At 40.3% G+C, this 26,889-nt stretch overlaps 1 protein-coding gene across 16 annotated transcripts in view; it reads left to right on the forward strand.

Annotated features, from left to right (window-relative positions):
* LTBP1 (latent transforming growth factor beta binding protein 1) overlaps positions 1-26,889 on the forward strand; it is a 304,975-nt gene that overhangs the window by 217,224 nt on the left and 60,862 nt on the right. For all 16 annotated transcript variants that reach the window (XM_060186845.1, XM_060186846.1, XM_060186848.1 and 13 more), the window contains 2 exons: positions 3,599-3,721; positions 10,321-10,446. In XM_060186845.1, the coding sequence (XP_060042828.1) occupies positions 3,599-3,721; positions 10,321-10,446 (249 nt within the window). The remainder of the gene's footprint in view (positions 1-3,598; positions 3,722-10,320; positions 10,447-26,889) is intronic.

Consider the following 26,889-nt stretch of genomic DNA (forward strand, 5'->3'; position numbering starts at 1 on the left):
CCTGTAGCTCCTCCCTATTCGGACTTTGCAAAGCCCGAGAAAGTCCCTGCAACTTTATTCATGATAGTCAAAGTATAAACAAGCCCGAATACTCATTTAAAAGTGGATGAGTATGCACAAATCATGGTACACTCATGAATTTGTATATTTATGTTCAGCTCTGAAGAAGAACTACAGTGAATCTCAAAATTGCTTAGCGGCTGCCCTCCAGGGAACCTTTTGGAGTGATACAAATACCTATATCTTTTTTTGAAGGGGTATAAGAGTCAAATGGTCCAATATATGTTTTAATGTATTTTATGGCAAAGAGACAAAAACAGATTAAAATATGCCCACAGTTGGCATACTTACTATTCAAAATCTTGAAATTAGTAGGAAGATAGGACTTAAAAACTAGTCACACAGAATTATATCTAAGAGCCTACTCCAACTAACCTTAATGCCACCCACTTTAAAAAATTTTGTTGGGGACCACGCCATGGCATACCTGGGTTTGAAACCTGTGTTCCCCACCTGTAGAGGGGAAGCTTCACAAGTGGCAAAGCAGGTCTGCAGGTGTCACTATTTCTCTCTCCCTTTTTAATTTCTCTGTGCCCTAGCAAATCAAACAAAGAAAAATAAATAAAGGAAAAAACACTGTGGCCGCCAGAGCCGTGAATTTGTAGTGTGGGCACCAAGTCCCAGCAATAACCCTGACGGCAATCAAAATTTTAAAAAAGAGAGACATTTTGTTATATCCAGGGTCTGCTGACTGGTGGAGAGAACATTTGGTGTCCTATTAAAGCTTTGTAAGAGCTATTTTTCAGGCTATTGTCTGGCCCCATTGTGCCTATACTTTTGCTTCTTGAGTGCCTTGTTTTTATTAGCTGAATTATATTCCATTGTGAAGATTTACTACTCCATTCTTATCCACTCATCTGTCATTGGTCATCTGAGTTGTTTTCAAGGCTGGTATATTATGCATAGTCTTTCTTTTTTAAAATTATTTATAAAATGGAAACACTGACAAGACCATAGGATAAGAGGGGTATAGTTTCCACCACCAGAACTCCGTATCCCCTCCCCTCCCCTGATAGCTTTCCTATTCTATATCCCTCTGGGAGTATGGACCCAGGGACATAATGGGATGCAGAAGGTAGAAGGTCTGGCTTCTATAATTGCTTCCCTGCTGAACATGGTCATTGGCAGATCGATCCATACTCCTAGCCTGGCTCTCTCATTCCCTAGTGGATGTCTTTTTTTTTTAAAATTTTTATTTATTTACTTATACCCTTTTGTTGCCCTTGTTTTATTGTTGTAGTTATTGCTGTTATTAATGTCATTGTTGTTGGACAGGGCAGGGAGGAATGGAGAGAGGAGGGGAAGACAGAGAGGGAGAGAGAAAGCTAGACATCTGCAGACTTGTTTCACAGCTTGTGAAGTGTCTCCCCTGTAGGTGGGGATCCGGGGGCTCAAACCAGGATCCTTATGCTGGTCCTTGTGCTTTGTGCCACATGCGCTTAACCCGCTGCGCTACCGCCCGACTCCCCTATGAGGAAGGTTTTTAAGGTCATATTGAAAGATGATTTCCAGGAAAACATAAGAAACTCTGTCACTCAAGAATGGCATTCTGACAAAGACACCCTGTCATTCCCTTGAAAATGGCTCCATTTGTAATGACTCCAGACTAGTCTTACAGTAGAGCCCAGCAGAGGGAAGTAGGTACAGAAATGCCACTTGGCTTTCCTTGTGGCCTTGGTCACAAGAGAGGTCTTTTTCCAGAATCCTTGGCCAGGACTCTTTAAATTCCGATGCCTCTCCTGCTTGTAAATGATATTTCTGTGAAGCTGGAAGAGCACTCAGACATGACAGCGTGCTGTAGCTGTGACAGTCACGTCAGCTGGTCTTAACTTCCGGGTTGTACTCTGAAGCACTTAACGTCAGGGTGAACATCACCCCTGGCTTGTTTTTATTTGGAAAGAATGAGCTATGAAGGCACATTCATGGTTTTCTTCCATCCATGGTTTCTTCCATTTGCCCCATAACAGAAGCCAATGAACTGGCTGCTTGGGTTCTAGGAATAGAATCGAATTTGCTCTTCCCTTATTCTGAACTAGACAGAGAGATGAGTAAGTGACTAGAATAGTCTCCACATTCACTTCTTCCTGGAACCACTCATGTATTTTAGCAGCAATCAAGATTATTTACAAGAGATGGCGTCAGATGCCGAATTCCAAGGAAACAAAGAAGTCTTTGTCCCTGAGCTTTCTTGGATGCTAGTAATTCAAAGCCTGCACAGACAGTGGAAGAGGGGCTCATGAAGTCTGTCTGAAATAATGATCTCTGGCTGGGAGTAAATGTGGCAGTAAACAGCCCTGGGATCTACCTGGCATTTGTGCAGGGGTGGGAGCACCACAAAGCTTGACAGAGGATCATGCCAACAGGTGTTACTGGTCACGTAAAGCATTTTGAGCTGCACGTGCTATAAATATATGCACTAAGAAATCGGCGACATCAAACCTGCTGGCAGCTGCTGAGTGAGTGACTTCCAGGAAGCGTGTGATCTTGATTCTCTTTCCTGCCCAGAGCCTCTCCCTGCCCCTCTTCTTGGGCACACACCTGTGTCTGAACTCCCTGGGGAATGTTTTCTGGTACAAGAAGGCGCCTTTGGCCTTGATGATACATATTTCTTTCAGTATAACCTGAAGCCTATGCTGACTGATCTTTGACAGATCATCATAAATTTTTTTGACAGTTCTGGTTTTAAATTGTTTTAGATTTAGGAAGGAGTTTTATGCAATTTTACTGTTTATGTGCTTGTTTTTACTGGTATAGATGCTGGGATTTATTTATTTATTTATTTATTTATTTTAGCAAACATTTCTCTTTGAAGGTCGGGACCATGCCAAATACTTAAAAAAATAATTCTGTGGTGCATGATACAATATGTAGTATAAGCAGATGCTCTGCACATTTTTAACAATAAGTATTTAAAGGCAGCTTTTATTATCAATTTAGTATTGCTGTACAGAATTATAATATAATAGGGCTATAATTCCACACCATTCCCACCACCAGAGTTCTGTGTCCACACACCCCTTCCACTAGTCATTGTAGTAGTTCTCCCAAGGTCACAGATATGGGCTGACTTTATATCTGTATTTATATCTATTTATCTCTGTCTCTCCATATATAGATATTTTTTTTTCTTGCCTCCAGTGTTATTGCTGGGGCTTGGTGCCTGCACTATGAATCCACTGCTCCTGGAGGCCATCTTTTTTCCCATCATGTTTTTGCTGTTGCTGCTGCTGTTGTTAGATAGGACAGAGAGAAATTGAGAGAGGAGGGGAAGATGGGGGGGGGGGGAGAAAGACCTGCACAGACCTGCTTCATTGCTTACAAAGTGATCCCCTGCAGGTGGGGAGCTGGGGGCTTCAATGAACTAGCTCCAGGACCTTTCCCTCAAGGCTTTATTTTTGAAAAGTTTAAAAAAAAAGCCACCCTTTGAAATATATGTGTTAGGAGTGATAGAAAACATTTGTGTGTCGAGATAAGGGAAGATATCTGGTTGTCTTAGACCTTGTGTGTTTAGTCTTTCACTGTTTAACTTACTTTGCAGATATCAACGAATGCCTGGAGGACAAGAGCGTTTGCCAGGGCGGGGACTGCATCAACACGGAAGGATCATATGACTGCACCTGTCCAGGAGGATTCCAGCTCAATGACAATAAAGGATGTCAAGGTACTCCTGTCTCTTTAAGTCAGAGTGCACATAGTTCTTCTGCTCTGTGCTCATTTTAGTGATCGTCTAGGACTTTACCACTCATCATCCATAGAGGGGAGCCATGCCAGTTTTTTTTTATTTTTATTAAATTCAGACTGTGACAGGAAAAGAGAGAGACAAAGGAAAGAGAGACACTATAGCCCCACACCAACACTCATGGTGCCTCTCCCGGTGCAGTGCATGGTGCCAGGGCCTTGATCCGGGTCCTCTTCCATGACAAAGTCTGTGCTCTGCTGGACAAGCTATTTCCCAGCCCTGCTGTGCCAATTTGTTTTATTAAACTCTATCTCAGGTCGACGTCAACTACAGGCTGTTCTTTGTGTAGCTGAGCCCACCTGTCCTTTGCTGCTCCTTCTGAGGGAGCTGATTATAAATCATCTTGTTTGTTTATCCCCTTCATGGATATATGCATTTTCCCTATAGTTGATATTTACCTGTTCCCTATTCTTACCCTGCACCCAGCTCTATTTCTTCCTATAAAGCCTTGTTGATATGGAAGGGGAGGTGGGGAGAAACCTTATTAACAATTTGATTAAAATTATAGAGCATCAGAGCCAGGTAGTAGTGCATCCTGTAGAACACATACATTACAATGCACAAGCACTAACTTTTCCAACTGCAGAGGGGAAGCTTCACAAGTTACTCATAAGAACACACCACCAATCACAGTGACTTTAATTGAGCACCAGCTTTGTGCACACGCTGTACATGCCTCGTCAAATTCTTACAGAGGCGAAGAGGTAGTTGGTGTATCTGTTGTGTGCCTGAGTAGCTGAGACATGGTGGAGTCAGCCAGCTTGTTGCCCTAACCCCCACGCCGTAGACAGAACAATCTGAGCCTATGAGTTTGTTCTTGTTTCCTCCCCTACACTGTCCTATCAATTATTATTATGGCTGGAGCCAAAAGAAAGAAAACAGTGAGGTCAAGTGTTTCTGCCTTGTGTGACATACTAAATCGTTGATACTGGGACTGTAAAACAAATTAGAGTCTCTTGTCTCAACATTTGCAACTCATTCTAGCTGTTTTTTATTTTCTAAGTCTTTGCCCATAAATTTCTCTTTTAAGAAATCTATGCCTACCCAGGCTTAAAAAAAAATTTTTTTTATAAAAAGGAAACTGACTAAACCATAGGATAAGAGGGGTACAACTCCACACAATTCCCACCACCAAACTCCGTATCCCATCTCCTCCCCTGATAGGTTTTCTAGTCTTTAACCCCCTGGGAGTATGGACCCAAGGTCATTGTGGGATGCAGAAGGTGAAAGGTCTGGCTTCTGGAATTGCTTCCCCGCTGATCATGGGCATTGACAGGTCGAGCCATACTCCCAGCCTGTCTGTCTTTCCCTAGTAGGGAAGGGCTCTGGGGGAAGTGGAGCTCCAGGACATATTGGTGGGGTTGTCTGTCCCCACCAAGTCTGGTCAGCATTACTAACATCTGTAACCTGGTGGTTGAGAGGAGAGTTAACATACAAAGCAAAATTGTTGACCAATCATGGACCTAAAGGCTGGAATAATGCAGACGATGAGTGGGAGTTCCTCCATTTTGTAGATAACTAATATAGGCATATTTTAGTTATATCCCAAAGGGCCTGTGGCTATACTAGTTCCCCCAGCCTGAAATCTGATATGCAGGTGGATCCAAATTATTGTCAAAATCCAGACTTTTTTAAAGTAACAATTGTTTCTTTAAAAAAAAAAGATGTATTTATTTATTTTTATGAGAGAAATAAGAGCAAGACTGGAGCAGTGCTCAGCTCTGGCATCTGATAGTGCTAGAGACTGAACATGGGGCCACTGAGATGAAAAAGTTAACACTTAGGACGAGCATGTGTTTCATTTGGTCGAGCACGCAAATGACAATTCACAAGGACCCGGGTACCTACCTGCAGGAGGAAAGCTTCACAAGCAGGGAAGCAGATCTGTAGGTATCCATCTCTCTCTCCCACTCTTTCCCCCCTACCCTCTTGATTTTTCTCTGTCTCTATACAATAAGTAATAAAAAATATATTAAAAAATAAAAAGTTGCATTTGCTTATACAGTTAATTATCGATATTTCTGAGACTTGACACACATTCTTTTTTCTTCTTGTTCTTTTGTCACCATATCACAGTATAGTCTTTCCCAGTGTATAAGCCGACAAAGGATCTCCACATCTACTGACCATGTATGACTGTTTTATTCAGAACCATCATAGATCATATGCCCTCCAGTGCCCCAAATGACATTATTCTTGAAGTCTCAGGTGATGTTTGCTTTCTTGTCCAAGGTGCTCGGGTGATACTGTTCTCTGTCTTAGTAATTGTTCCAGTCCTACAAGTACCACAGAGAGAGGGAAGAAACAGACCTTTGCCTCAAGATCTTGGAATCCTTTTCATGCCCAATTTAAACCCACTACCTCTACCTCATCCAGTATATTTATTTTGCACCATGATGCAATAAGGTGAATTTACATTTTTCAGTTTTTCCAGTGCAAAATGAACATGTGTGTGGATTTAATGTGGTAGAGAAGGAATGTTTGAGTTAGAAATGGAGAGGTGCATATTTTCTACTTTGGGACTTTTCACATCGTAGCAAAATGGATCTTGATTTATCTAAAACCCCAGAACAACCTGATTGCTGTTTTTCTTACACATATTTTGGCTTAAAGGCAATATTGTCTTTTCTAATTCCTTGCTAGCCACATTTTTTTTTTTCACCGAAGAGAGGCAAAACCCAAGTCATATATAAATGGGCCGTGATTTCATACTGCAAATTGTACAGTTCACCTCCTGGAGCTAGAGCACATGGAACTCATTCAGCCATTTGACGCATTGATTATGCTACTATGTTAATTTATGTTTGTGATTAGATCTCAGCTCTCAAATATGGGACACTGCTCCAAACAAATGTTTTATGGACTATCCATCATTATTTAGTTGACTTTCTTCTGTGTCACATGCATGGTTTCTGCTTTCCAGAATAAACCAATATGCTTGGAAATTGGCTTTTTTTCTTTTTCAACACAGCAGCGCTAAGTTCTTATGACTTATAAGACTGCTGAAGTCTTTTTTTTTCTCTTTTTGTCTCCAGGGTTATTGCTGGGGCTTGGTGCTACAGCTACAAACCCACTGCTCACAGCTACTTTTTCCATTTTTTTCCTTTCCATTTCATTTGACAGAACTGAGAGAAATTGAGAGGGCAGGGGAGAGAGAGAGAGAGAGAACAAGAGAGAGAGAAAGGTAGACACCTGCAGACCTGCTTCACTGCTCACAAAGCATCCCCCTTTCAGGTGGGGAGGGTCAAACCCAGGTCCTCATACATGATGGTGTGTGTGTTTCACTGGGGCTGCCACTGTCTCATCCCAAAGATGGCTATGGCCTTAGTGTTAGGAACTGAACCTGAGACATTTGGCGCCTCAGGCTTGAAAGTCTTTTTGCAAACCACTCTGCTCTCTCTCCAGCCTATGTGCTTAAAAATCTAAATCCCAAGAGATGCAAAGCCTTCTCGAAGCCTGAGTGCCTTTGAAAGAACAGTTTCTCTGAACCTGCTAGGTGGCCTGCCTTCTCCAGTTAAAGGCTGTTTACAGTGACACATCCACTCACTTTTTATTTTGGATCAACTCTTTGCTCTGTAAGACTGCGGACTATTGAGAAATCCCACGATCGCATCCACATTCTGGACATCCATACAGATTTCAGTCTGGTTAATAATGCCAGTCATGTCATTGGTGACGGTGCTAGTAATGTGTGAGAGGCATAAACTTTTAACCTTGCCTAAACATCTGAAGGTTCTTCCCTTTTCAGTCTGAAGGGAGCTTCATGTACAGTGAGGCAGTTCCAATTGAAGGAGTGTTTGGTGTCCCCTTCTCCTGCGGAGCTAATGATGATGTTCAGACAGCCTGAAACATTCCTTGTTATAGAGTCTTTCAGACTCTTGGTAGCATCCATTTGTGATTCAGAACACACTTTAGCTTTGCATTCTGAATTTTACATGCCAAATTCTGAATTTCTGTGGATTCTCGGACCCATGAAAAAGAGAAAAAAGCCCTGCTTAAGTATAGTCTGGTTTTTCGCTGAGTTATTAGAGGCATAGTTTAGAAATGCCTCAAGAAGTACACCCTAAATTGAAGGCATATGTTTCTCTAGTTCCAGATAGTCATGTTGTTCTTTCTTAGTGGTTTCCTGGAAAAAAGTCTGGGAATTCATCTTCAGTTCCTGTCATCAGACATTTTTTAGACAATTATTTGTTAATCGATGGCTTCTCATGAAGCAAGAAATTTATGCACACTATTCCCTGAGAACATTGCAAAAATGAATAGCCTTTTTTTTTAAAAAAAAAAGGGGGTGAGAGGCATATAGAGGAGAAAATAAGGGGGTTCAAATAAACTTCTGGGGTTCAGCAAAGTGAGTTTGGATCTTGGGCTTGATGATACAAGGTGAGCTTGGCACCTTGCAGAGGTAGCTCTAAGCAGCAGGTTGGAGAGGTAGAATGGGGCTGAGGACCAGGAGAAGGTCAGCTGATCAAAGGTACAGTCAGAAAGCAAAGATAGGAATTGTCAGAGATTTTCTAAAAGCAGACTCTCACAGAGCAAATAGAAGATAATTATTGTTCTTCCTTGCAATAGCTTAAAACAAGAAAATTGTCAAGAAATTAGAGTGACTCCTGCTTGATTTCTCTTTATTTTCTTTCTTCCTTTCTTGACTTACAAAAACAAGAGCTCAGTGCCTGCACAACTCCACCCTTTTGGGTGGCCTTTTTTTTTTTTTGCTTCTAAATTTTATTTATTCATTATTTAATGGATAGACACAGTCAACACTCAAGAGGGAAGAGGAGATACAGAGGAAGAAAGAGAACAAGACACTGAAAGCATTGCTTCACCACTTGTTAAGCTTCCTCCTTGCAAGTGGGGGTTGGGTGTTTGAAAGAGATACCGCGACCTGCAGCTCTGTTTCACTGCTCACAAAGCTTCCTCCCTGCAGATTGGGACTAGGAACTTCAACCCAGGTCTTTATACATGGTAGTGCATGCCAGACAAGCCAGGCCCTGCCTGCTTGGTTTCTTATTTTGGTTTAGTAGTGAGCAATCCAACGAAGTCAGATTTGCAAGGCAAATGTAGGAGTAGAGAGTTCAAAGTTATTACAAGGGATCATCATGAGAAACCAATGATTTGAATAGAATTGCTTTTGCACAGTGGGATCCACAGGACTAAAAACTGTGATTCCCAGGAGGTGCTGCTTGCAGGGAACACGATGGATTTATTGAGGAGGGCTACAGGGTTGTTGACTAAGCATGCCTACAACACTAGGGCGGCTTACACTCCGCCTGCTACTCTGCCTACCACAGCCATCCCTGGAGATTCCTGCCTCCGGTGTTACATTGTAGTGGCGTAACCACAGGGGCCCTGCTTCAAGAGGCACTTGGTAAATACATCACTGAATTAGTGGAGCTTTCTAGAGGACCAGGTGGTGGTGGTTGAGCGTACATATTACCTTGTTCAAGGATCTGCCTTTGAGCCCTGATCTCCACCTGTAGGGAGGAAGCTTCAGGAGCTGTGAAGCAGTTCTTCAGGTGTCTCTCTTATTCTCCTTTTTAAAAAATCTCTTCCTCCCCTCTAAATTTCTCTCTGTCTTATCCAATAAAAACCAAAAATTAAAAAACTGACTTCCTAAGAGCAGACTGGAAGACTTCAGAAAGATGAGAAAGTGACTTTGGTGGGGCTACTGCCTGGCTGTTCTGGAGAACCTGTGAGAGCATTTGCATCCCTGTCCAGGAAGGTCACCTTGACCTGTCATTGCTAAATTAGGAATGCATGTTGTGGACAAATGTAGCACAATATTAGAGCGCTATACGTAGAGTCAGGGGCGTTCAGACATTCAGGTTTCCTCACACAGTGTCAGTTTAATCAGGGTCTCTAATGAGCAGAACAGTTAAAACACCTCTGGGACTGGGAGGTGGAACACACACGTAATCATACATGAAGCCCTGAGTTTGATCTCTGGCATCAAACGAGAGTGCCGTGGACAGCACCAGGGGCTTCTGTGGATGGTGTAGCAGCCTTGAAGTGTCTTTCTCTCTATCTCTCCTTCTCTAAGTATATGATATAAAAATGGGTAGATGGGGCACTTGTGTAATACCCTTGGTTCATTTCCACTGCTGCACTAATATATATATATATATATATATATATATATATATATATATATATATATTTCTTTCTCTCTCCCTCTGTCTTCCCCTCCTCTCTTGATTTCTCTTTGTCCTACCCAACAATAGCAACAACAATAATAACAACAAGGGCAACAAAAATGGGAAAAAATGGCCTCCAGGAGCAGTGTAGGCAATGAGCCCCAGCGATAACCCTGGAAGCAACAACAACGACAAAAGCTTAGTCATTATTTATGTCACACGATAAAGCTTAGTTTCTATCTTGTCTTGTGGTCTGATGGATGGGAAAATGGTGGTGTACCACCAAACATTAGCGTTCCATAGTTTTGTAATGGACTATGTTTGTGTGTCTGTTACCACATGGAAACAAGGCAGGTCATTCTTGAAGTATTTGAATCTTTTTCATTCCAGATATTAATGAATGTGAGCAGACTGGACTCTGTGGTCCCCATGGAGAGTGTCTAAATACAGATGGCTCCTTCCACTGTATCTGCGAACAGGGTTTTTCCATCTCTGCAGATGGCCACACATGTGAAGGTAAGAAAAATAAAAAGGACCAGAGAATGATTGATTTCTGTGTGAACAGGCTCTCAGGTACTCAGAAGTTCCAACCTGAAAGTATAGAGGTATCTTCCATTAGAAATCAAAACTCATGGTGTGTTGGGATTTATCAAAAGGGTAATATAAGGTTGTCATGGTGAAAATACTCGGCAGCTCCCACTCCTGCCACTGAGAAAGCATCGTTCTCAGTGCATGAGAAAGACGTTAATGCGACCTCATGTGATGTGATCTGAGAGCTGCCTGTCCTGGCTGCTTTGTGTTCATCACCTGAGCCATTCTGCTTATAAAGTCATGTCTTTCTTGATCCCTTAGCACCGTTGTCAGCAAATGTTTTCCAGAGTTATTCCTCTATGTCCTTATATCTCAGACCATATGTCTTCTTTCTGGTTAGTATTTATTATCCCCTCAAAGTATTAAGCTGCGAGACCTTGCAGTAACAACACTGGCTTCACATCTGTAGCAACCTCTGTGTTTTCAGGGATAAAGCTCTGATTATGTTCCTTGGATTTATGTTCTTAATGACTTTTTAATAATTTAATGACTTCATACTCTTAAAGGACTTATAATTGGGAAGTAATTCATCAAAACCTTTTTTAATAGAAAACTAATACTGACCCCACAATCATACTTTCAACCTGCATTACGAATGGAAGTTGTCCATCCTAACTGTATTTTAAAGAAGTAAATTGTATGTATCATAGTGGAACCACACTATGGAACGAGTAGGCTCATCAGAGATGGATTATTATATTGGGGAGGATAAGCTGACGTTACATATGCTGGAGATTGCTGGCTGTGCTCTCCTGCTGAGCAGACAAAGCACCGACTCCAGATTTGGCTTCAAATGAGAGAAAGAGGAGTGAGGTGTGTGTGTGTGTGTGTGTGTGTGTGTGTGTGTGTGTGTGTGTGTGTGTGTGTTTGAAGGGTAGGGTTTGAGCAAGCAAATGGAGGGACTTAGAAGGGATCAAAAGTGGGGAAATGGAAAATAAAATCATAACTAGATGGCCAGAGGTATTTACACATATTTCAGCAGTTCAAGTTTCACGTTAACTTTTCATAAATATTATAAATTTTTTATTTAATTTTTGAACTGAGATAGAAATCAAGAGGGGAGAGTGTCAGAAAGATACTTGGAGCATTGTTTTACCACTTGGCAAAGATTTCTTCCTGGAAAATGGGAACTAGTGGCTTGAACCCTGGTCCTTGTGCATTGTAACATATGCCCTCAACATGGTGCCCCACCACCCAGCGCCTTGCATGAATTTTTAAATCTAGAGCTCTAAGACTAGATTTCTTAGAAGAGATGCTGTGAATGTTTGCGTTCTTCTGGCAGAGCTGACCTTGTTCCTGACAGAGGGACAAGTTGTGACCCATTAGAGTCACTTCTTTGGTCAGCTCCACAGCTCCACATGACTGTGTGTGTGTGTGTGTGTGTGTGTGTGTTGCAGGATAGAGTTTGCTTATTGAATACTAGTCCATGGAACAGTCATCCACAGTGGTGCTGTGTAAAACTTTATCCAGTCAAAATCCAAGTCACCTCAACTTTACCTCTCATCACGGCTGGTCTTCAGAAGAATGTTCCAGTGTGATACAGTCACGTTCCTTTTCTCCCTTACACTTAGTTTTCTAAAATATTCCGTATCTTGTTTAGCACTACTTTCTGCAGTGTGACAGCTATAGACTCGCTCTAATTTAGTTGCAGTCGTAATCTTTGTTAGTCATTTCCTTGGCAAAGACTTGAGTTTTAAAATGTCTTTGACGCTTGGTATGGACTAAGTGTTTTTTCTGCTCTAGAAACTTGACAGTCTTGCAAGTAATAATGGAGGTAATTTAAAACACTGGCTATGTGGTGGTCTAACTAGAAATCCTGCTAATCATCAGGCATGTGGCATATACTCTTTCTAGAATAGTATCAGCAGTACTCTCATTTCTTATGGATGTAGTCCAGCCTATTAGGCTGCTGCAGAGTTTTCTCCTGGTGGACTCAGTCTGAAACCTGCAGTGGGGTCTCCATACCCAGATTCTGCCTCCCTGGGGGCATGAAGGACAAAACCAGTGCCAGCGATAGAGTTTAGTGATGGAGCAGAAGTGTCCTGTGCATACATTCACACTTGAGAAGCTGCTGGCTCTCCACACAGACCCTGTTCCAGGTAGGTGGCAGTGAACCTTTTAATTCAAAGATTCAAGTCCTGTTGGTCAACAACTCCAGAGACTCTCATTCCAAGAACCTTTACAGATACCTGTCTTCAGTCACTTCTTGCCAACTCATTGATTTGAAAAAGACAGAGCAGTGCAGGTGGGAAGTAAGGGCAGGAAGCTTTGTGAAGTTTGCTGAGTAGAGTCATATCAGAAAGACTTAAAAAGCTGGAGTGAGGAGGACAAATACCAGATGATCTTAGTCATAGGTTAAGAAGCAAAGACAGTAAGGGAAAACATAGTGTGAAACTCTGACTGGGTGTGATGTACTGCATCAAAGCAAAGGACCCTGGGAAAGGAGAGTAAGGGGTAGAATTGAGGGGCACTGGGGTCCTGGTGCAGTCTGTTGAAAAGGGCCTAGATTGGAGGAGCATGTCTTGAAGACACTGCTCATGGAAAGACGAGAGGTATTATCTATGTGTCATCAATTGTACTGTAAGCCATTAAACCCCCAATAAAGTGGAAGTTAAAAAGAGAGAGAGTAAAACTCTCAGGCCAATGTTATGTTTACTGGGAAAATTCTATTTTGACAACCTCTGCCGAATCAAAGAAATAAAACCAAGTTGGGAACCAGCGTGGCTGGTCCAGGTTGTGGACTTGTAGGAACATTTTCTATAGACAGTGTCAAAAGAAAGTAGAAAACCTTAACAGGCAGTTCTCCAAGACATTTGGTGATTCTGTGGCATGACGATAAAACTTTATATCTCTCAGCAAAGAGGAACTAGTTTTAGAAATGACTAAGCCAGGTAGGACACTGAAGTACCCTGACCCAATAATATATTGCATCTGGCCACTTAGCTCAAAGAGTTTTAGTTTCTTTAATAGTTTCAGGGTCTATTACTGAACAATCTAGCAAGAGACAACAGCCTGAGTATTTTTTCCAAAGAGTAGGCATGTAGATTAGCAGGAGTCTCCTTTCTCTCTCAGGTATGTAATGAAAACAGATCAGAGAAAATTCCAGACAGGGACAGTAGTATCTTCCTACCGTAATGGCTACTATTCTTCTCACTTGCTCTCTCTTGTGAATGTGTGTCAACAGAAGTGAGTGCAAATGGATGTCTAAATCATGAGGGAGAGAGCTGAGGAAATTTTGCTGGAATACTCCACTGCTGGACCTGGAAGATAGAGTTTTCATGCATGGTTTGGTGACCTTCCCTATCTCAACATCTTAGTAAAGAAATTCACAATTGTGGTAAAAAAAAAAAATTTAAGAGCTCAGCCTGAGCCCTTTATCATGGCTGACCTTTTCAAACCCCAGAGCTGTGGGAACAAAATCATCTCTTCATAAAAGAAGAAGTAAACGCTTTCCCTGCAGCCAAAAAATAAATGTGCAGCTGATAGGGTGTGAGGGCTGTGATGAGGCAACCCCCCCACCCCCGTCCCATCCTCACATTCACCTTCTCTCACACAGCATCTGCTAGTCTTTTGATAAGGTCACAACCCAAGATAAGGACAATGCTGCTTCTCCTCTATTATCAGAGAGAGAGAGAGAAAAGGAGAGATACTATACCACAGAGAGGAGAGATACCACAGCAGAGAGAAGGAGAGATACCACAGAGAGAAAGAAGGAGAGATACCGCAGCAGCGTCCACTGCTGGTGAAGCTTCTTCTGTGTGTGGTTCTCCCATGGGGTTCTGGGGCATTGAACCTGAGTCCTCACTCATGGTATGAAGTGTACACTCTGCCAGGAAAGCCATCTCCTGGTAAGTAGCATTTGTTCACTTTAGACCAAAATTGTCATGCTTACAGAAGCAGTGACCTGTTAAGCATCTAACTGGCAAGTATGCGGTGGTTATTCTGGACTTCCATTGTAAGTGTATGACATGATAGTGGCTGTAATAGTAATCATTGCTAGTGTTCACTGAGGATGGGTTATGAGCTGGGCACTTTGCAAAGTGCATTGTGCCTATTTTCAAAAATATTTTTATTTTACATAAAGACAGAAATTGAGACAGAAGGAAATAGTGAGACACAGAGAGAGATAGAGGGGGGAGAAAGAGAGAGAGAGGAAGAAGGGCACCTGCAGCACTGCTTCACCATTTGTGAAGCTTCCCTCCTGCAGACAGGGACTAGGGTTTTGAACCAAGGTCTTTGTGCATTGTAATATGCACTTTACCAGATGTGCCACCACCCAGCCCCTATTGCGTTCATGTTCTCATTAGCTCTTCAAATGTGTAGGTGGGTCATATATATACGTGTGTGTGTGTGTGTGTGTGTGTGTGTGTATTATTAATATATTTTTCCCCTTTTGTTGCCCTTGCTGTTTTATTGTTGTAGTCATTATTGATGTCGTTGTTGTTGGATAGGACAGAGAGAAATGGAGAGTGGAGGGGAAGACAGAGAGGGGAAGAGAAAGATAGACACCTGCAGACCTGCTTCACCGCCTGTGAAGAGACTCCCCTGTAGGTGGGGAGCCAGGGGCTTGAACCGGGATTCTTACACCAGTCCTTGCTCTTTGCGCCACCTGTGCTTAACCCACTGCACTACAACCCGACTCCCAGGTGGGTCAAATATTATTCAGTCTACTTTTGGCAGTGCTAAAGGTCTGAAAGTATGGGAATTTATTATAAGATGTACAGAGATTGTCATGTCTCACCTACTATAAGTCTTAACTTTGATGTCATGTTCTCAGCCCTTTCCTGTCCCCCTTTCTCATTTGTCACATTCTAATCCCTCTTCTTTGTTTTTTGAAGTCACTTTGCTTTCTCTCTGTTATGATCAGACCTCACTGCTAGACTCTTAAGGCCAATAAGACAGAAATCTTTGTGTTGTGTTTCCACTTTTATGGCTTGGAGAATAATTTTACTGAGGACATAGTATCTGGTAAATCTATTATTCAATACTAAAAGGAATGAATGATTCCACAAGTCATCCTGGACCTCCAGGAAATACATGTAATTAAATCACTCCAAACTGAGTGTTATGCACTTATATGAAGTGTGGTCCCTGCTTTTAAAAATATTTTGATTATTGATTTAATAATGATTAACAAGATTGTAGGATAAGAGAGGTGTGTTTTCATACAGTTCCCACCACCAGAGTTCTATCTCCCATCCCCTCCATTAGAAGCTTCTCTATTCTTTAAGCTTCTGGGAGTATGAGCCACAATTATTTATGGGTTGCAGAAGGTGGGAGTTCTGTCTTCTGTAATGGCTTCTCCACTGAACATGGGCGTTGACAGATCAGTCCATACCCCCAGCCTGTTTCTATCTTTCCCTAGTGGGGTAGGAGTCTGGAGAGGCGAGGTTCCAGTACACATTGGTGAGGTCATCTGCCCAGGGAAATAGTATGGCATCATGGTAGTGTCTTGGTGGCCGAAAAGTGGTAAGATATAAAGCAGGACAAATTGTTTAATAATCAGGAACCTAAAGGTAAGAATAAAGCAGATGTAACTAAGGGTCTTCATGTAGGAAGAAGCTAGGAACTCTATATTTTATACTTACAAGGGGTCCATGTCTTAGTAGTTTTTGCCTGAGCTGGATAAAGGTAAGAGACCAGCACACTTTCACTACCAAGCAACCCCATCATGTAGGGCTCTACTCAGGGAATCCTGGGATTCCCACATAGACATGATATGCCTAGATCTCTAACAGACCCCTCTCTCCACCACCACTGGTGACTTGCATTAGGAACATCATCATAAACCCTCTGTGGGCATCTGCAGGACCTGCTCTCAATGTAGAATAGCAATGGTAGAAACTGCCCCACTCTCTGAAGGGAGGCTGGGTCAGCGTACTCTGCTACTTGAGGAAGACAGGCCCTGAAATGAGTGCAGTCTAGAATGTTCCTAACTATGACCATGGACTGCAGCTCAGACTGACAGGGATGCAGAGGTTACACAGGCTCCTGTGCCAAATATGAATAGATATGAGCCCTAGGTCAGATAGATGTGGTTAATGGTATCTGATTTTTATTTATTTATTCCCTTTTGTTGCCATAGTTGTTTTATTGTTGTAGTTATTATTGTTGTCTTCGTTGTTGGATAGGACAGAGAGAAATGGAGAGAGGAGGAGAAGACAGAGAGGGAGAGAGAAAGATAGACACCTGCAAACCTGCTTCACTACTTGTGAAGTGACTCCCCTGTAGGTGGCGAGCCGAGGACTCAAACCGGGATTCTTACACCGGTCCTTGCGCTTTGCTCCACCTGCGCTTAACCCGTTGCGCTACCGCCCAACTCCTGGGTATTTGATTTTTAATGACTTATTTCTCTAAAGTATACCCTGAACTATTACTCAGTTCCACACTGGTAAAAAGTTAGACCTGGAGTCCCCAGGAAATGGTTCAACCATAGAGAGCATGCCTTTGATGCAGACATGGGGTGATGGATTCAATGGCTGGTACTATATTGGAGCACCATAGAGCCAAGGAGCTCCATGGATGTTTGGAACGGTGTTGTAGTATCTCTTCTCTGTTCCGGTCCTTCTCTACCTATAAAAATAAAAACTAAGAATTGGGCCAGGAAGGTAGCCTTATATTTTTTCCCTGGCACTGTGTTAAGAAAAACAACAACACCAAAAAACTGCAGAGTTGGATTCCATGAGCTGGAACACTTGCTTCAACACTTCTAGACCATGTGTACTCGGTTAAGTTGTTAAAGTTCATATGCCTCAGTTTCCCATGTGCGTACTGAGGATAATAATAGTGTGCACTCACACTCACAGTTCTCATTGTGAGACGCGAATAAGACAATATGTGTTGGCAAGCATTCATTTAGAATGGAACTTGGCCCATCAAATGTGCTTAGTGACTGTGAGTTATTAGTAAGTGTTCTCACACTGCTAACTTATTGGTTTCTGTTATTTTCATAATATGTGGGTCCTTTAAAGGAGAGAACATTTCGTTTTTCTTTTTCTTTTCCTCTTTTATTTGTGATTAATAGTAGGTTGCGAGATTGTGAGATTTTAGTGTACAGTTCCACACCACACCCACCACAAACGAAAGTTCTCTGTCTACACCCTCCCACCTCCCAAAGATAACCACCATAGCTCACAGTCTTAGAAACATTTGCTTGTTTATGTTTTGGTTTGTTTTTTTTCAAGTTCATTAGTATCAGTTCTCTAAATTCATGGAATTTAGAGATGAGTGAAATCATCCGGTAGTTGTCTTTCTTCTCTTTACTTATTTTGCTAAGCATAATCACCTCCAGTTCCATTCCAGTTTGTCCCAAAGGATACAGTATCATCTTTTTTCTTGCAGAGTAGTATTCCATGGAATATATGTGCCATAATATTTTCAGCCAGTTATCTGTTAATGGGCATTTAGACTGCTCCTGCTCTTTAGCTATTGTGAGTAATACAGCTGTGAACATAGGGATGCATATGCTCCCTGTACTTAGTGTTTGAGTGACCACTGGATAAATGCCTAAGTGTGATATTGCTGGATCATAAGGTACTGCCTTTATTTGTCTAATGGTAGGAGAGAACATTTCGTACTACTTGTGTTCATACAATCAGTGCTTACAAAAAAGAAAAGAAAAGAAAAGAAAAGAAAAGAAAAGAAAAGAAAAGAAGAAAACATGCCCAGACTACCTAAGTGTTTGTGAACCTTCGGAAATGTTAGGTAGAAATGAATGCTGGACTAGGGAGGGGGAGGGGGAGGGGGAGAGAGAGCTCAGCACATTAGAGCACAGGACTTGCTTACCTGAAGGCCCAAGTTTGATCCCCAGTACTACCACACATTCCAGAGATAAGCAGTGCTTGAGTCTCTGTCTCTGTCTCTTACAAAAATAGGTTGTTTGGGTTAGGCTATGGCACACCTGGTTGAGTGCACTCCTTACAAAAATAAGGTGTTTTTTTTTTTTTTTTTGTAAATTAAAATTTAGTCATATAGAATGGGGGATGCTATCTTTTGTTTCTCAATTTGCTCCAGTACCTCACCCTCTCTTTATCCTAGGAGTTCCCTAGGGATAACTTAAGCATTTCACATATGAAATGGCTTCACATATTGTTTGCCATTAAATGGATGTCCAATGCCAAGGCTTGTTTGCCTTTCAACATTAGAGTTATTTCTAGAGATACACTGTCTGTTTTCTGTGGTTTTATAACTGATCCTTCTTGGCCTCTTATTTGAATATAGAAAGAGAAAAATTAGAATAGTGAAAAAAATGAGAATTTTTTTGGCTGAGCCTATGTTGCCTCTGGGGCCTGAGTGTCAAAAAGATGAATGTGGGGTTTGATGTGTTTGGCCAGGGCTTAGGGCTTTCTCCCAGCCCTCTTTGGCAAGACCTCAGAATGGAAGAGAGGCTATTTGACAAGTGAGCATGCATAGCTCAGCTCTAAAGTTCAGAGTAAGCTGTTGATTTTTTAAAAAGTATCAGGTGTAGAAATATGAAACTAGCAAATTATTACAAGTACAACCCGAGTGGTTGTAAATCTGTTTTTTAAAAAAAGTCATGTCTTTTTAAGAAACTTGAACAGTTGGAAAACAGAGGATGTATATTTCATACACATTTTTTTTGCAAGTAATTGTGGTAGGGGAAACATATAATCAGAGTTAGGGAATATTTTGTTAGGTATTGAAAACACTTTCTTCTGATTGCTTGGTATTTCTTCACAACAGAAGTTATTCACATCCTCTAGATTTTGACAGCAGTTCATTACATAATAGTAAACCAGAACTATTTCTTTAAGAGTGGAGTTATCATTTTTTAAAAACTTGATTTTTTCTTTTCTATCCTGAAAATTTTTTAAAATGTTTCTTTTGGGGGCAAATTCAAATCCTCCTCATTTACTTTCCTAGTTTTTTTTTTTTTTTAATTACCCCTCTGCATTGGGGTAAGAAAAAAAGAACAGGAAGAAAATTGGCATTTGAAACTCAGAAATAGATGTTGGTTTTCTTTGTTCTTGAAAGAAATACAGATGACTTACTCTGTTTGCTGGTCTTGCTTTGTGGAAAGGAAATGTGCTTTGTGTCTTGCTAAAAATACACTACTTTTCAACTTAATTTGGATTTTTTTCCTTTAAATGTCAGATACTCAGCTTGAGGTATTAACCTACAATACCGAGATTCTGTTGTAATGGCACAAACGTCTGGCACCATAGCTGCTTCCCCTCATGGCGCCCCAGACTCTGCCCTGTGTCCCTGTTCTATGAATGAGAAGACATGTGCCCTTGCAAGCTGCAGGCTTTTGAAGCTGTTTAGTTACAAAATCTTCCTTTCCAGCTATAGAACTTTAGTCTTCTGAGCCCCCCTCCATGAGCAAAACTAAACCACAGAGCCCTCTCCTCCATTTTCTCCACCATTCACTGAATGAACTGCTTAGGATAGTTGGAAGAGGGAAAGCTGGAACACTCACTTCTTTTATAAAAATGTATTTCACAGATCACTTTGTTGGAGAAATGTTTTGCAGTAAGATCACAGGGGTACAGTTTCACATCTCCCCATGATAAGTGTCAGCATACAATACCTGCCACCAAGTTGTCCTCTTCCTCCACAATAGGACGCTATGTCCACCTTCCACCCCCTTCAATCTTCTCCCACTTCCTCTAGAGTCCTTGAATCTTTCACAATAGATAATTGATATTGTGTATTTTTCCTTTCTTTGTTTCTTAAGTTCTACCAATGCATGAGGTCATCCAGCGTTTGTCCTCCTCCTGCTGTCATTTTAAGCTGTTAAATTAAAATAATCTCTGTCATGAGGATTTTCATCCTCAACCTTAAGAGAAAAATCTCCCTCAGTGTAACTATGCCACTTCCTTATCTTCAAATCACCAATGGAAATAATAATGAGGGACATAACTGAACACTTAAATTCTTAAGACTTCAGGGTGGCATTTCAACAGAAATGTTGAAAGGGGGGCTTTCTATATGAAAACAAAAAAAATCTGAAAAATGCAGAACCTTGAGTAAAGTGATAATAGAACAGGAAATCAGAAACATAGCCAGGAATGAAATGAGACAGCAGTAGTACATTAACTAACAGGAAGGAAATAAAAGACAGGAATGGTTTATTTTGATGACATTAAAAGACTACAAGATACAGAATGACTGCTAACAATCTCTGTGTTAACCACAAAACAAACATTTGGAGTAGAAGAACTTGGAAGAAAGAAAATATAGAAGTTGAGAGAATTGCAGTGGGCCATGCCATGGCACACCTGATAAGCACATGCATTAAAGTGCGCAAGTATGCAGGTTCAAGCCCCTGGTCCCCACCTGCAAAGGGAAAGCTTTATGAGCAGTGCTGCAGGTGTCTCTCCCCCTCTGTACCCCCATTCCCTCTAAATTTCTGTCTGTCCTATCAAATTAAATAAAGTTTTTTAAAATAATTTTTTAAAAAAGAGTAAGTTATTAGAAAAAAAAAGAGAGAAAAAAAAGGAAAGAAAAAGAGGATTGTAATGAAAAGTTATGTGACCATATAAAAAGAAATAGCAGAAATGCAAAGCAACCAAAAATGAAGATAAAAATAATAATCAAGCTCCCTTGTGTGAGCTTGTCTGAAGCCATCAATAAAAGGACACAAGTGGCCAGAAAGTGGGCTTTGTAACTGGAAAACTTGTGGGTCTTATGTCAGCTCTAAAAACAAAATACACTCCTAAGGAAGGTAGAAATGAGCTATTTCAAGACAGCAAGACACAGAAAAAGGCAGGATCTTTCATTCTCATGTGTGATACAATAAGCTTTTAGCAAAAAGCAAAAAGATAATGAGAGAAAAACAAGCATTGTATAATGGCTTATGGAACAATTCATCAAGAGCATAGAACAGTCATTTCTATATGCATCCAACACAGTTGCATCTAGACATTTTAAATAATCATTAGGGGACTAAAAGGAGACATTATATTGATAGCAATATAATAATAGCAGGGGATCTCAACATAGAAATTACTTCAGTGGAAAAAAATGGCTTTAAATGAAGTAGTTGTTTAGGTGAACTTAATAGACATGGACAGCAAATTCCACCTGAAGAGAAATATATACATTTCTTAAATGCACAAGGAGAATTTCTCAAGGATGAATGAAATGTAGGAACACAAAATAAGGCTGAATAATATCTGAAGACTTAAATTGTATCTAGTATCTGTTTCTGACCACAAAAGTATGAAACTAGAAATCCACGGGGGGGTGGGGGGGGGAGGAGGGAGGAGGGAAGGAAAGGAAAAAACTGGGAAGATCTCAAGTTTGTGGAGAGTTAATAACTTGATCCTGAATAACTCTGGAGTCAAAGGAGAAACAAAAACTTATAAGGCATACAGTAGAAGTGAAGATATGAATTGTCAGAACCTGCTGGATGCAGAAAAAGCAGTAATTAGAGGGAACTTAATAGCAATAGAGACCCATAACAATAGACAAGAAAAGTCCCAGAGTAGATCTAACCATAGTCTGAAGAAGTTGGACAAAGAAAAATAAATGAATCCATTTGATATGTTGTATGTTTTCCCAAGGTTATGTCCCATTTTGTTATTTTTTCTTTAACCAATTTACAAATATTTTTGTTTAATATCTAGACATTTTCTAGTTAAGTTTTTGATTGATTTTCTTGCTCAGATTGATCAGAGAATGTATTCTCAGTGATTTTACTTATTGCTACCAGGGTTGTTGCTGGGGCTTGGTGTCTACATGGTAAATACACTCCTAGCAAGTCATTTTTTTTTTTCCTTTTTTTTTTTTTTTTGTCTCCAGGGCTCCATGTTGGCACTGCGAATCCACCACTTCTGGTGGATTTTTTTTTTTTTTTCTCGATAGAACAGAGAAAAATTGAGAGGGAAGGGTAGACGGAGAGAAAAATAGACCTGCTTCATCACTTGTGAAGTGCAGGTGGGAAGCTGGGGTCTCGAACCAGCATCCTGGATCAAGCATGTCCTTGTGCTTCATACTATGTGCACTTAACACAGTGCACTACCGTCCGACCCCAGATGTGGTCACTTTTAGTAAATATTACTTGCATATTTGAAAACTGCGTCTTTAAGAACTAAGGTGATTATTGGGACAGGAGGCAGGGCCACAGCACAGGGCCTCAGTGGAGGGGGTGGTGACTTATATTTACCACATATGGGTGTGAAATTATACACCTGAGATCTTACAATTTTGTAAGACTCTGTTAAGTCACTAATGAGAATGGAAGGGAAAAAAAAACCTGCATTCTGAAAATGAACTTATATGACTTAATTAGGGGTAATATGTAATTATATTGTTCAAATTACCTATATCCCTATAATTTTTTGTTGTTTATTAAAAAAATTATCCCATTAAATGGTAAGTCTCCATTATTATTGGCCTTTATCTGTTTCTAATTTTAGTTTCCCAATTTTTATTTTTCTTAAGTGGAATTACAGGATTTTTTTTTTTTTTATGTCTTCCTTTTGGATTGAGCCTGTGAACCCTTGACTTGAAATTTGTTTTCTCTTTTACTTGTATAGTCATTTATGCTTTCTTTCAGCTAGATTTTATGTGGTTATGATTTTGTACCTTCTTATATTTTTATATTCAAAGATATTTCTCATAAATTATATATAGTTAACTTTTTCTAATCCAAGTGGATAATCATTGTCTTTTAATGGAGAGTGCTTATTTTGTATATAGTTAATATAACTGCTGATAATAGGAAGGTTCAAACATACATTTTACTCTTTGTTTTCCATTTTTCTTATCTCCTCTTTGACTATTTGGGGGAAGGCAGGGTTTGCTATCTGCTGGAGTATTATTATTATTTTATTATTTTATCTCCACTACTACTCTGTTTTCACAGATATACATTTTTGAAAGACTAATTTCCCTTTGATTTTCAAGTGAGCTTTGTATGAAAGGAAAATGCACCAAAAATTAAAGCCAAATTTGGGGTCTGAAACGTACTGGCTCAAGGTCTACTTTCACATCATAAAAAGTGAAATTGTATATAGTACTTGTCTGTCCACAGTAGGAAAAGCAATCTGCAGGTAATGTGTTCAACTGGCAACCTACCATCTGTGCTTGAGGAAGGAATTGGTTCCAAGGTATTTTTATTTTTCACTCAACAGAATCTCTGAATTAGTGTTCAAAAGCTTTTACTTTTTGCAGGGTCTCCAGGATTTTTTTTTAACTTAACAAAAATAGCTTTGTATTAAGAAAAATAAAAACTTGGTTGAAGAAGCATTTTCAGAGGGGTGGGGGTGTGTGTGTATGTGTGCATGTGTTGAGGGTTTGTGTCTTAACCTTGCTTGTTTTCAATTTTAATTGTTGAGCATTACTATGAAGTAATTCAAAACAGGTATCTGCTATGAAAGATATTTGTCAGCAGTACCTGCTCTTATATGGTCTCATCACTTCAAGCAAAATGCTTTGTTCCAAGTAAAACACTTTGTTATTTTTTGTTATTTATAAACATTTAAATGTTATGAATTTTTGGTGCATTTCAAACTATTTATGGACACTGTAGTTTTGATTGGTTCATGCTCTCATTCTTTGGGGGCATAGCATATCGGTTAAATCTATACTCACGTAGAATTATTACTTTCACTTTCAAATTCCTCAGATACTTGATTCAACACATACAACATTATAGAACACTTTGAACATGCTGAAAGCAGAAAAAAAATCATTCCATTTTTTTACTAGCCAGTGATAACTACTGTTAATAGCCTATCTTTATAGTCATTATTTAAATATTATATTAGAATGGTTTTTTTTCTTTTTCTATTAACATTCTATCAATTATCTTTTTCTGTTACTATTTCAACTTCTTCGATGTTTTGTGGTCACCACACAGTCCTCTCACAGTTGTACTGTAGAGTTTTAAAAGTATGCCACTATCTGTAGAGACAAACTGTTGGCTTTGGTGATATTTCAAGATATCTTGATTGTCAACATTTGTTTTTCTTTCAAAGATCGTGTATACAGATTAGGTTCTAAGATACTTAATTGCAGAGGCCCAGCAGTGGTGCACCCAATAGAGTGGACATGTTACAGTGCCCAAGACCTGGGTTTAAGCCTCTGGCTCCCACCTACAAGGAGGAAGCTTCACAAGCAGTGAGGCAGTGCTGTAGTGTCTTCTCCCTGTTCTCTCTCTCTCCCACGCAATTTCTCTGTCTCTGTCCAAAATAAATAAATTAAATTATATATATATATATATATATATATATATATATATATATATATATATATATCATACTTAATTGCAATTTCAAAGGATATTCTCACCTTTAAGGGTCTTAAAATATATAGCAACCATTCCTTCCAGAAGGTTCCATCAGTTTCTGCTTTTGCCTTACTCCTTATGCCCCTTTCAAAGTCAAATTGATATTCATATTTTTCTCCACTTAGCTATTTACTTAGGAGGAAGTAATATCTCATTTTAATTTGTGTATACTTTTAATGAGACTAACTTTTAATATTAATATGACTTTTGCAAAATATTTTGCCTAAAAGCTGGAATTTTAGTGTTTCCTCTAGTGAAGTTGTGTCTATTGAAGATAATAATCATTTATCAACATCTTGGAAATCTTTCCTTCATTCTTTAATTTACCTTCTAACTTTATAAAGCTTTTATTTTTTCATTGTACTTATTCTTCTCCAGTTTTCCTAGTCTACTATGATCAATTGTGTACATAGCTGTATTTGCAATTGAGTTTGATTGAGGATAAAGTTTTACAAGATAGCTTTAATTCCACTGAAACTTACAACTATTTACAGAAATAAAATGGGACATTATTCTGGGTGAATTTTAAAGAATAAGTTAATCTCTTTAAAGAAGTGGGTTTTAGGACTGGGAAAAAATAAAGCCCTTTGTTTTCTAGAATTTAACTGAAGTTAAATTAGATTGGAAATTATTTTCTACCTCCGCCATTTCTTGTTCATCTTAGGTTTCTAGCTTTCTTTCACTTTCTAAGAGTTTATTTTCATGAGTATGAAAGAAACCAGAGTGCTGCTCAGCTATGGCATATTTGCTTTTGGGAATTGAACCTGTATTTCTGGGGCCCCTGGCTTATAAATCTGGTGTGTTACTTCTGTGCCATCTCCCAAGCCCTAGGTTTCTGGACTTCAAAAGAGACTTATGGCCACCTAGCAGGTTGGTCGGACAGTGGTAGGGCACAAGGCTTGCAAGTGTGAGGTACCCAGCACCACACATGCCAGAGTGATGCTGGGTTTCTCTTTCATTAAAAGGTAAGTACTTGGGGAGTCGGGCAGTAGCGCAGCGGGTTAAGCGCACATGGCACAAAGCGCAAGGACCAGTTAGGGTCCCGGTTTGAGCCCCCGGCTCCCCACCTGCAGGGGAGTCGCTTCACAGGCAGTGAAGCAGGTCTGTAGGCGTCTCTCTGTCTCTCTTCCTTTCTGTCTCCCCCTTCTCTCCCAGTTTCTATCTCTATCCAATAACAAATAGATAAATAGTTTTTTTAAAAAGCAAGTACTTTTTCTTGCTTTCTTTTTTATTATTAATACTGATTTAATTATGACAGACAAGTCTGTTGGATAAGGGGGTTACAACTCTACACAATTCCCACCACCAGAGTTCCATATCCCATCCTCTCTGTTGGAAGCTTTCCTATTCTTTATCCCTCTAGGAGCATGGACCCAGGATCATCATGGGGTGCAGAAAGTCGAGGGTCTGGCTTCTGTAATTGCTTCTCAGCTGTACATGGACATTGGCAGGTGGATCTATATCCCCAGCCTATTTCTATCTTTCCCTAGTGGGGCAGGGCTCTGGGGAGGTGGGGTTCTGGGACACATTGGTGAAGTTGTCTGTCCAGGGAAGTCAGGTTAGTGTCATGGCACCATCTGCAGCTTGGTGGCTGAAAAAGCATTAAGATATAAAGCAGAACAAATTGTAAGAATAGAGCAGGTGAGATTTGGGGTCCCCATTTTGTAAAAAGCTAGGAAGTCTATTTTAGGTGTATTCCAAGGGGCCCATGACTTGACTAATTTTTGCTCATTTTTAATTAGCAGACTTGTAGGTGCCAGGTGGTAGTGCACCTGGCTGAATCACACCTTACAGTGTAAGAGGACTTGGTTTCAGAATCAACCTTGCAGGGGTGGGGGGTGGGAAAACTTCACTAGCATTGAGGCAGAACTGAAGCTCTCCATCCTTCCCCTCTCCCTACTTACCTACCCCTTTTCTCTCAAATTTTCTGTCTAAAATAAATAAATATATATTTTTAAATACAGAGAGAGAGAGAGAGGAATTTGTGACCTTCTAGGTCACAGTGCCTATCAGGTGACAGGAGCACTCATACTCTGAGCAAGGACACCACCTCTGGCTGGTCCCCAACTTGTATCCTTATCCCACACCCAAATTATTTCTCTGAACACACA

The sequence above is a fragment of the Erinaceus europaeus genome, chromosome 3 (assembly GCF_950295315.1).
Source record: "Erinaceus europaeus chromosome 3, mEriEur2.1, whole genome shotgun sequence".
Classification (NCBI taxonomy): Eukaryota; Metazoa; Chordata; class Mammalia; order Eulipotyphla; family Erinaceidae; genus Erinaceus; species Erinaceus europaeus.